Source organism: Cygnus atratus, chromosome 8 (genome assembly GCF_013377495.2).
Source record: "Cygnus atratus isolate AKBS03 ecotype Queensland, Australia chromosome 8, CAtr_DNAZoo_HiC_assembly, whole genome shotgun sequence".
NCBI classification, from domain to species: Eukaryota; Metazoa; Chordata; class Aves; order Anseriformes; family Anatidae; genus Cygnus; species Cygnus atratus.
In genome coordinates, this window is record NC_066369.1 from 289,526 (window position 1) to 300,000 (window position 10,475).

General features: G+C 64.7%; 2 protein-coding genes across 2 annotated transcripts in view; both read right to left on the reverse strand.

Annotated features, from left to right (window-relative positions):
- Positions 1–5,036: 5,036 nt before the first annotated feature.
- Positions 5,037–7,962, reverse strand: BARHL2 (BarH like homeobox 2). Its single transcript, XM_035537942.1, has 3 exons — positions 7,389–7,962; positions 5,870–6,095; positions 5,037–5,349 (listed from the first exon to the last, which is right to left on the reverse strand). The coding sequence occupies exons 1-3, from the start codon at positions 7,960–7,962 to the stop codon at positions 5,037–5,039; spliced, it is 1,113 nt and encodes a 370-aa protein (XP_035393835.1).
- Positions 7,963–9,000: 1,038 nt separating this feature from the next.
- Positions 9,001–10,475, reverse strand: part of LOC126913391 (translation initiation factor IF-2-like) — a 2,440-nt gene continuing 965 nt past the window's right edge. Inside the window, exon 2 of the mRNA XM_050712327.1 lies at positions 9,001–10,283. Within this exon, the coding sequence (XP_050568284.1) occupies positions 9,001–10,283 (1,283 nt within the window). The remainder of the gene's footprint in view (positions 10,284–10,475) is intronic.

The window sequence follows — 10,475 nt, forward strand, 5'->3', positions numbered from 1 at the left end:
GAGACCTCAAACAAATTTCAGACTTCTTCTCTCACCAGTCTTTTTTTTTTTCTTTTTTAGATAAGTATAGCTCTTTGTAGTTGGAATTTGAACAAGAAGCACGATAATGAGTAGGTTGAGGGAAGGAAAGGTGTTATCTCATTAAGGTAATTACTAAGACATCCCCACCATTACTTCGGTTTGAAAATGCGGCAATTAAAGCGCCCTGCGCGAGCTCCCAGAGACAAGGGAAGACTTCCGCGCGGCGGACCACGCGTGGCCCGGCCGGAGAGAAGGAGGCGGGAGGGAGCCCCGGGCAGGCGGCAGGCACCGCGCTGGGCCCGCGCCCCGGGGCCGAGGGCTGGGAGTGGGCGCCCCGTCGGGGCGAGCCCCGGGCCCGGCGCTGGCGGCGCGGGGCGCCTCGTTTGGTGCCTTTGAAATCCGCTAATTCCGAGGAGCGGCGTTTGCGCGCTGCCATTAATAGAAACGGCTGGTGGAAAATAGGACATATGAATATGGAAACGGAGTTTTGATGTGATGGACACTCCACCGTCCCTGCTCTCCGCCTGGGAACCAGCAGGGACAGGAGCCTGCCCCAGCTGTCCCGCGGCTCCGGGGGCGGTGGGAGCAGCCCCGGGGAAGAGGCAGGTCCAGCGGCTTTTCCATCAAACAGGGGCACCGGCGCTCCGGGGGGCCGCCCGCCCGCTCCCATCCCCGTGCCGTTCCCGGGGGGGTGGGGGGGGGCGGCCCCACGAGCCCCTCCAGGGGCTCGGAGCCCCACCAGGCCCCTCGGAGGATATTTCGATGCTGCTCCCGGAGCGCAGCGGGCAGCTTCTCCTGCGGGGCGAGGGAGCGGAGCCGTCCCGGCCGGGCAGCTCTGCCGTGCCGCCCCTGACTCGCAAACGGGGCTCCGCGTTAAAGCACCTACCGGGGAGAAACCCGCTCGGTGCCACCGGCGGGAGACGTGGGCTTCGCAGCAGGACAGAATAAAGAGGGCAGGGAGCTGTGTAATTCCAACCCGAAACGTTTTTTCACCGCTTGTCCCCATCACCCCCGGGCTGGGGATATTTCTCGCATTGTGAAGGGGTTTACCGCTGCCACGGGTGAGCTCGGCCTGTCTGCACCCACTCTACGCCCTGGGATGGAGCCGAGTATTTAAAGACCTAAAGGGCGACTTACGGCGTGCAATCGCACAGAAGCGTCGTGTGAATTTGGAGGAAGGTCAGTTCTGGAAAGGGAGAAAATAACAAAGGTTAAAAACCCACTCGCACGAGAAGCCGGCTGGTGGGGCCACAGGCAGCGCCGGAGAGTAACGCGGCGTTACAGCGTGTAAACGCAACCAGGGGAACCGGGCACCAGAAGCCTTGGCTCGTTCCCTCTCCCCGCTTCGCAGCGGCCCAGCCGAACGCCCCCCGGCTGGGGAGGGCGGCTGCAGTTCCCCCATGTCCCCGGCAGCCGCCTCCGCGCCGGGGCAGGCGAACAGGGAGCAGCACAGGCAGCGCTCAGCGCCATGTCCCAGTCCAGCCCAGCCAAGCCTCCACCGCCTCACTTTCTGCTCCAACGATGGCCAAGCTAATCCCCCGGGGCGACAGTAATTAAACTTGACCCTGCCGCTGCATCCCGCCAGAGAGCCCTTCAGCCCTCAGCAGCCTACCCGCGGCTCAGCCGGGAGCCGGAGGCTGCAACGGGTCCCAAAACCTCCCCGAGCGTAGCAGGAGCCCCCACGAAGGAAGCTCCCGTGTCGTGCCAAAACACGCGAAAAGGACCCAGCAGAGACAAACTAAAGTGGGACGGGGCAAGAGCCCCACCGCGACCGCGCCGATGTCAATCCGGAGCGACACGGCCAGAAGTGGAGCAGACGCGTCCCGCTTTTTTTTCCCCACCGTCTACACCGGGGGAGGGAAACACGCAAAGAGTGGGGACAAAACCCTCGGGGTGGGCAGTCCTCAGCCCGTGCTCGCAGTGCCCCTCGCAGCCCGGGGCAGGAGCTTTGGCCCGGGCGGCGGAGGCGAGAGGAGCGGCGCGGAGGGAGCGAGGAGCTAGGCTCAGCCTCCTTCATCGTCACCACTGCCTGCCGCTAAGCGCGGGGAAGGAGGCCACGCGGCTCTCACGCACGGGAGTCTCACGGCCCGCCCGAGCCCGGCCTCACTAGCTGCGCGGCCCCGACGTGCGGGCAGGACCCGGCGGTCCCTGGCCGAGCCGAGCCTGGCCGGGCCTCCCAGCGCTGTCCGCGGTGCTGAGGGCGGGCGAGCCGCAGACTCCGGGCCGGGCTCCGCGGGTGCACCGGAGCTGCCGGCCGCCGGTGCTCCGGTAACAGCGGGGCCGCCTGGGGGAGGCATCAAATGCCCCCAGCAAGCCCGAGGGCTACCGGGCCCCCTCGTTTACACAAACACCGCACCGGTTGCCTTCAGCCTCCCGTTTCGTTTCCACACCCGACGGCCCAACGCCGAGTTTTCTCCGCCGGGTGCCCGGATTTCCCGAGGTTTACAGCTCCGAGAGCCCCTTTAGCTCGCAACAGAGGGGTTTCGGGGCTCACGTTTACTTCCAGGGCCTCAGCACCGGGGCGAGGGCGGCACAGGCTGCGCGCTCACGGCCGCCAACGGCACCGAGCAGCGCCCGGTCCCGTGAAGCCGCCCTCGGCCCGGCTCTTCGTGAGCCGCGGGGCGAGGCAACGCGCCCCGGTTGACGGCTCCTGCCCGGTGCGAACGGGCAGCGGGACGAGCGAGCGGGCGTTATAATTTCCCTCCCAGCCCCGCTTCCCAAGGGGAAAAATAGACGGGAGCAATTCCGGCTCCAACCTTCCTCTTCACACCCACTTTCCAGCCGGGTCGGGAATCGCACTGCGGGAGAGGTCGCGGCTCCCGTCCCCCCCAGCAGACTTTTAGCCGCCGTCCGACCCTCGGCACCACAAGGCACCGGCACTGCCACAGCCCCGGCCGCGACTTCCAACCCCGCGGGAGCGCCCACGCCCTTCCCGGCCCCCTGCCCTGGGGAGCACTCGTCCATTTTGCGCGAACTTTTTCTTATTCTTACTGCTTTTCAACGACTTTGTGCGGTGAAAACGCGGGTCCCGATTTAGCCATCGAGAAGAAACACGAGCCTGGGATCAGCTTTTCCAAAAGGATCGCCTCCTTTTCGGGAGAAAACAGCCCAGGATTCGCTGTTTGGGTAGGCGAGAAGATCCTACCCGAGCCCCGCTACCCACCCGCTCCCCCAGGCCGGGAAGGACGCGATCCCCCAGCCCGGGAGGGCTGCCCGGGTCGCCCCGGGCCCGCTCCCAGCTCGTTTCTGTCGGGGCGCACTTAGGGACGGCGGCGAAGGCGCGGGGGAATTGTCAGCAGCCGCCGCAACACGGGCACAAAACGACGTGGGCGTTCCCGGCCCACTCTCCTTTTGTTAGATCAAGACAGGGGTCAATATGGTTTTAACGCGAATTTATTAGCAGAGAAATCGGCAAGCCGCTCGCTAATTAGCAAAGCCCAAATAAACGTGCCCGCAGGCTCCTCTTTTTCTTTTTTTCGTTTTTTTTTTTTTTTTTAAATTCTCTCTTCGAGAAAGAGAGAAAGGGAACTCACTAGAAAAATAAAAATAAAAACCCCAAAATCCAAACCCTCAGAGGAGAAGATACTGTTTGGCTTTATGAATGCTTTATAGACGATTCCTGGATAACTTCCTAATTTCGCAAGAGGGTGTTCACCCCCGAGGGCTGGGGCCACAGCCGGCCGGGGAGCCCGGCGGAGGGTGGCAGCCCCCAGCCCCTGCCCGCGCCCCCTCTCCCTGCCGCCCCCCGACCCCCGCGGCCCAGGGCCGGCGGGTGCTAAGGGAAAAAAACCGTCCGCCGGGGGGTGGGCAACGACCAGAGGGGGACTTGGGGGCTCAGAGCCCGCCGGGGCCCCCTGCTCGTTTTCCCTCATTACTCACCCCCAGCGCCGGCGCTCGCTGTCTGTCCCAGCTCGGTGCGCAGACAGCTGCCCGGCCGGGGCCGCATCCCCAGGCACGGCACGGCACGGCACGGCTCCGCTCGGCTCCGCTCGGCTCGGCCCCGCCGCGCCCGCCCCCATGGGCCGGAGCCGGCCTGGGCCGCCCGCCGCCGCCTCGCCCCGCCGGCTTCCCGGGGAAGCGCCACTGCCCTGCCCAGGTGCTTAAAATAACGGCGAAGGGCACCGCACCTGGCGCGGGGTGGTGATTTTTTCCCCTTTAAAATACAGCTAGAAAGAAAAAAAATCGCCTGTTACGAAACAACGAAAATAAAGAAAAAAAAAAAAGTGGCGTTTGCCTCTTCTACTCCGAATTTCTTGCATTCTCGTCACGGGGAAAATTAGCTACCTTGAATTTCCACGTTTGTTAAAAAAAGATAAAGTTTATTTCTTTTTTTTCTTTTTTCCCTGTAATTTTTCAGTCACAAAAAAATCTATATTTTGTCATCTAAGCATTTATTTTACTGAATCCAAAAAGACATGAAAAGAGAGAGGGGAGAACCACGTTCGTTCGTTTTAAACTAACGTATAGAAGTGATTTTTTTTTTGGACAACATATAATAAATATGATATAGCACTCAGCACTCGGTCTGTACAATTCTGTTCGCATTAGGGAGCATGCCACTTTTCAATAAGAAAAAAAAAAAAAGTCATGAGAAAAATCAGTGCAAAGTTCTCTGTTCCCCCGGTCTTCTCCGACGGGCGGGGGCAAGGCTCGCTCATCCCTCGGTCCTCTCCAGCGGTCAGGCTCTGCGGCGGGCTCCCTCGCCCTTTCTTCCTCCCCCTCCTTCCCTCTCTCTCTGTCTCCGAGCTCTAAGTCCTGTCTCGCAGGAGCCGAGGTCGGCGGGGCGCCCCGTGGCTCTGCCCGCGTTCCCCCGCGTGTGGTCGTTTCACTTACGGGCTCGGCTCGGGGTTCACGGTTCAAGAGTCCCTGCTCTGACTGATCGCCTCCTTCGGTGGCTGGTGGCTGCCTGCAGACGCTCCTGCCCCTCGGCTTCCCCTTGTTTCCTTCTCTGCGGTGCTGGGGCTTGTTTGGGGACGGGGAGGGGAAGGGCTCGTTGCGGGGACCGCGGTGCTGCTTCACCGGGGGTGCGGGGTGCCCGGCATGGGGTTGGCCAGGGGGTTGAGGGCCGGCTGCCCGCCGGGTCCCAGCCCGTGGATAAGCACCCGCGGCACCAGCGGCCGCTGGAGCTGGGGGTGCGGCGCGGGGGGAGTCCGGTACATGCTGCTGTACATGGCCGCGGCGGCCGCGGCCGCCGTCGTGCTGTCCATGCTGCCCAGCAGGCTGGGGTGGTAGAAATAGGGCGAGGGGAACATCCTCTGCAGGGCCGAGTAGTTCCCGGCCTCGGCCAGCAGCTCCAGTCCCACCGCCGTCTGCCGCTTCCACTTCGTCCTGCCGGGGGGAGCACAAGAGGCGGCTGCAGAGCGGGCGCCGCGACGGGGCCCCCGGCCCGGCCCGGCCCGACGAGCGCCGCCGGCTGCGGGCGGCCAGCCCCTTCCCCTCCCCGGCGCTGCCGAGACCCCGACGGGGCGCTGCGGCCCTCGGTATCAGCACGGGGCCGGCCCCGGCCCACGGTGCCCGGCGGGGCACAGCTCCCCCCGCGCACACACATGCACACACACACGCACACGCGCGGCAGCTCCGGCCAAATTAATAAACATGGCGCCCCGGTTAGATTGCAGCGCGCTGACACTAATGTTTTCCGACAGAATTAGGGTGGCTGCAACCGTATGTAATGAGACAGAAAATTATGGCAGCGGTGACAACTGGACGGAGCCCCCGGCCCGCCGGGGAGGGCGCGGGGCCGCGCACCGGGCTCCCGCAGGGAGGGCAAGGCCGGCGGCGCCCCCCCCTTGTTCCCAGGGCCGGGCCGAGCCGTGGGTGAGCCGCCGGCCCGTCGGGGCCCCCTTACCTGCGGTTCTGGTACCAGGTTTTCACCTGAGTGTCGGTGAGGTTGAGGGCGGCAGCCAGGTCCATGCGGTCCTGCACGCTCAGGTACTTCTGGCGCTCGAAGCTGCGCTCCAGCTGGTTGAGCTGGTGGTCGGAGAAAGCTGTCCGCGCCTTCCGCGGCTTCTTGGCCCGCACCGGCGGGCTGTCCCGGCTGCTCGTGATCTCCCGGTCGCCCTCCTCCTTTGTCCCTGCGAGCGAGCCGAGGAGCCGTGAGCGAGGGGCGGCGGGACCCCGGAGAGACCGCCGCCCCTCCCTGGAGCCGTCCCCGGGCCCCGCCGCCCCCTCCCCCGGGACTTCTCCGAGGCGTTTGGGGAAGGGGCGAATAAAGCGGGGGGCGGCGGGATTTCCCCGCTCTATTTGTCATCGGCGGGGGTTTCGTTATTTTTTCGCCCTCCCTCCCCCCCCCGCCCCTAAAAGCTGGGAAATCGATATGTCAATCCACCCCTGCTCGTACCCGGGTTTGTAGCGTTCCTTGATCTTCCCTGCAGGAAGAACAATAATCTCTCTAATTGACCCACTGGGGAGGTTGGTGCACACAAAAATGGCCAGACCAGACTGTACATCTGTTTTGGGCACTCTTATGCTAATCCTAAAATAGCAAAATGAGCGGCACACACCAGCGTCTCGCTGCTATTCAGCCTTGCAAAAATATGTGAATGGGGCAAAATTAGAAAAATCTGTCCCGTCACCTCGCGGCTTAAAGTGCGCTTCCTGCGAAGCCAGCCCGCGGGAAGGGGAGGCTCCGCTCGCACCGAACGAAAAAGATCCCCTCTCCGTGCCGCCGTTTCTCACTCTTTCCCTTCCTTCCCCTTCCTTCTCCCCATGCACACATCGCTGTTTTCACTTACAAACCCTGAGCTGCGTAGGCTTCCCCATGAGCCCGAAATCCATCCAAAAAAAAAAAAAAAAGGAAGAGAAGACAGAGAAATAACCCTTCCTGGTTTTCGCAAAACACACAAAGCCCTGTGACCTTCTCTGCTTATCGCGGGCCGGTTCTTTTTGTTTGTTTGTTTAATTTAAACTTCTTTCGTTTATTTGGTATTGGGAAGGTGGTGGGGTTTGTTGCGTTTATTTCTCTTTATTTTTATTTCAGATCGAATGAACAAAACCGAAAAGGATGAAGGCATTAAGTGCAGCGGGGCCGCTGTGCGTGGTTCTTAGAAAGCCGGGGAGGCATTTATGCGCGATAACCTAAAAAATAAACACGCTCTCCTTCCAAACGCCATCGCACCCGTTCAGCCTAATTTTGTTAAAAACGAACACGTTAAAAAAAAAAAAAAAAAAAAAGACGGAGAAGATGAGGAGGAATTCTCAGTCGCCGGAGAGAATAAAACGCGGTTGCATTATTTTTTACCCATTTTACAAACGAGACAGCCACGATCGCGACAAACCCGTGCAGAGCGGGGCCGGTGCTGCTCTCCTCCGGTTCCCTCCTCCCTCCGGGCCGCACCGGCGGCGGAGCGGGGCCGGGACGTACTCACCGTGGCATTTGATGTCGCCCTGCGTGTCGTCGCGCTTGTCGAGCTTGGCTTTGCTGTCCTCCTGCTCGAGTTTCGGCCTGAAGCTCTCCGGGGCCACGCTGCCCTCCTGCTTGGGGGTGTGGTGGGGAGAGGGGACGCTGGTGCTGTAAGGTGCGCACGCCGCCAGCGGTTTGCTGTCGCCCAAAATGTCCTTAATTAAAAAAGAGGAGGTGGAAGTCCTGGGGCCGGAGCTGGCCGAGCCCAGCTGGGGCGGCGGCGGCTGCGGGGGAGACGGCTGCAAACTCGGCGGCGGCGGGTGCGGGCCGAGGTGGAGGTGGTGCGGCGGCGGCGGGAGGCTCTCCGCCACCCCCAGGTGCGGCTCGGGGTGCTCCATGCTCACCGAGATGGGCGACGAGGGTGCCGTGCCCACGGTGTCGATCTCCGAGCAGGGGGACGGCGTGGCCTGGCTCCTAAAATCCGCGGGCCGACCGTCGCCGTGCGGCCGAAAGTCCCCGTTCATGACGCCGGGGCTGCCGGAACTGCCGCCGGACAGGATGGTGTCTATCCCGAAGCTGGACCCGCTCGGCCCCTCCATGGCGGCCCACTAGCGCTGCGCCCGCATCCCCGGGGGCTGCCCGCTCACCGGGCGGCAGGCCGGGGGGGGCAGCGCACCTGCGGCGGCACTCGGGCGGGCGGCACTAGCGCGGCGCGCCCGCCGAGCGCCGCATCGCCGCCGCGCCGGGCCGGGCCGAAGTTAGTCGGGAAGTTGCGGGCGGAGGCGCGGAGCGGGGCGGACTCCGGCCTCTGCGGCGCGCCCGCCCGTGCCGGCCGGCTCCTCTCGGCGGCGGCGACTCCCCCCGTGACGTCACGGCCGCCGCGTCCCCCGCGGGTTATGATAAACCCGGGCTTTCTCCGCCGCCGCCGCCCGCCCCCATTGGCGGCCCGCCGAGCGGGGGTGACGCCGCCAGGGCGGCAGCCAATCAGCGCGCGCGGCGGCGGGCACCGTCGTTCTCTCACTGCCCCCCCCCCCTCCCGCCGCCGCCGCCGTCGCAGCGCCGCCCCGTCGGGGAGAGGGGCAAGACGGAGCGGGAGGGAGGGGAGGGGGAGGGAAAGGCACATCGAGGAACGAGATGGGGGTAGGAAGGAAAGGGAGAGGAGCGGGACGGCACCGCCAGGGCGGCAGCGGGGCTGCGTCCGTCCCGGTGCGCTGGGCGGCGGCGGGCGCACGGCGGGGCGAGCGACAGCCCTCGGGGGACCGGGACCGCCAAGGGGTGGGGGGGAACGTGGCGGGTGCTGGCACCGACGGGGCTACGGTGTGAGCAGGGAGTGCACGGCCCGCCGTGCTGTCGGGGCGCCCTGGGCCGCTCGGTCCCTCCCCGCCTCCGGCCCCGTTCCAGCTCCCGGCGGCGGGGTCGGGCCGCGGGTCCCCTCGGAGAGCAGCAGCCCGTGTTGGCGTCTGCGGGACGGCTCCCTTGTTGAATGTCAGAGTAATGGAAACTGCCAGTGACAAGACGTCGTATTAATCCTGATTAAGTGCCGTGTCAACCTAATTAGCAGAGTAATTACAAGGTGGTAATGAATGATTCAGAGTTCTTTGAGTTACATTTTACTCCGAATTACCATCTCCAGGCCCCTACGAACCGGGGGCCAGCCCACCCCGCCGCCTCCCTTCCCAGCCTGCAGGCCCGTCCCGGCAAAGCACCCCCGGGGCCCGGCAGGCACCGAAAGCAGCAGCGGCGGCCCCAAACCTCCCCCCGCGGTGCGCCCCAGAGGAGCCCGGGGCCGGGCACGGCTCGAGGCGGGCACAGAGGGACGCGGCAGGGCGAAGGGGGCTCCGGGCGGGACTGGGGCAGGACTGGTTTAAGGGAAGTTTTCTGGATGCTGGTGGTCGGCCGCGGCTCTCGGTAACGCCACGGGAGCGGGCCCGGCGACCCGGCCGCGGAGACAACGGCTTCCCCGCTGCGGGAAGCCTCGGCCGGCTCTGCCGGTGGTCGCCCTTGGGGAGAGGAGGGAGCGGTGAGGACACGAGGGCCCGTTCGACCCCCGCCCCGTCCTGTTTGTCCCGCACCAGGGGTCCCCGCCCTGCCAGCGGGGGGCTCACCGCTTCCCCCCGAGCTGCGCCATCCCCCCCCGCTTCCTGCCGCAGTGCGTCCCCCTGCGAACCCGCCCCGCTCAAAGGTGCGGAAGGGCGCGGGGACCGCATGGGAAGCAGAGGGGGCACGGGGAGCCGCGGCGAGGCGGCTACTCGTTGCGGACGGCTGGCCCCGACGTGACACACCGCAGCCGTACGGCGTCCCGGGGGGCAGCGGCGCGGGGTGCGGACCCGCACCCCAAAGGACAAGGGCGAGGTCCCTCTATGCGGAGGGGGCTGCAACCTTCGGCTCCGCTTTCGACGGCTTGGGGCCGTGCTGAGCCGAGGAGCTCCTGTGTTCTCGCTGCCAAAAACCGGGGGCCTTCCCTGGGTGTCGCCGGTGTCACACCCGAAGCGTAGGGCCCCCGCTGGGCGCCGCGGCGAAGCAGGTCCCGGCCCGACCCCCGCACTTCCTAAGAAGTTTTTCGACGGCAGGAGCCCCCTCCTGCCTGCAGCACATCCCGAGCAGCCTCCGCGCTCCGCCTCGACGGCCCCGCCACCGGGACCTCCACTGGTCGGGCAAGAAACCGCGGCGGGGCCGTGGGCTGCCAGGCGTGCGGTTTGCCCCGGGACTTTACGAGCCCGTTTTGTGCCCAGACGCGGTGAAGCCGGGGGAGGTGCAGGGCCTCCCGTGTCCGCTGGGCGGCGGCAGCGGCCGCCCCCGTGATCCCCGACGGGAGCTCGGTGCGGCCGGGGCCGAAGGCAGCGCGGGGGCGGCCGGCCCGGTGCTAGCGGGGAACGCGCACGGCGAGGTGCGAGCGTGTCTGGGCGGTCGGATCGGGGCACTTGAACGAATAAAGAAAGCAAAAGAGGATAGAAAAAAAAAAAAGGGGAATACTGGAGAGTGAAATGAAAGGTCAGGATAAAGGGGGGGAAATAAACAAATCTGCAAATGCACAAGCAGGCTCCTGCAGCAGAAAAGCAGCCCGCAGCGGCAGTATTTATCCTGCTGTCTTGGTTTGCAATTTACCAAAAGT

Bases quoted from the DNA above. Each gene is read 5' to 3' on its own strand.
- BARHL2 (XM_035537942.1), bottom strand. From the start codon at position 7,962: ATGGAGGGGCCGAGCGGGTCCAGCTTCGGGATAGACACCATCCTGTCC. The intron at 6,096-7,388 runs GTGAGTACGTCC...GCTCGCTCGCAG, and splicing joins GGGCGACATCAAATGCCACG to GGACAAAGGAGGAGGGCGAC. The intron at 5,350-5,869 runs GTAAGGGGGCCC...TCCCCCCGGCAG, and splicing joins ACCTGGTACCAGAACCGCAG to GACGAAGTGGAAGCGGCAGA.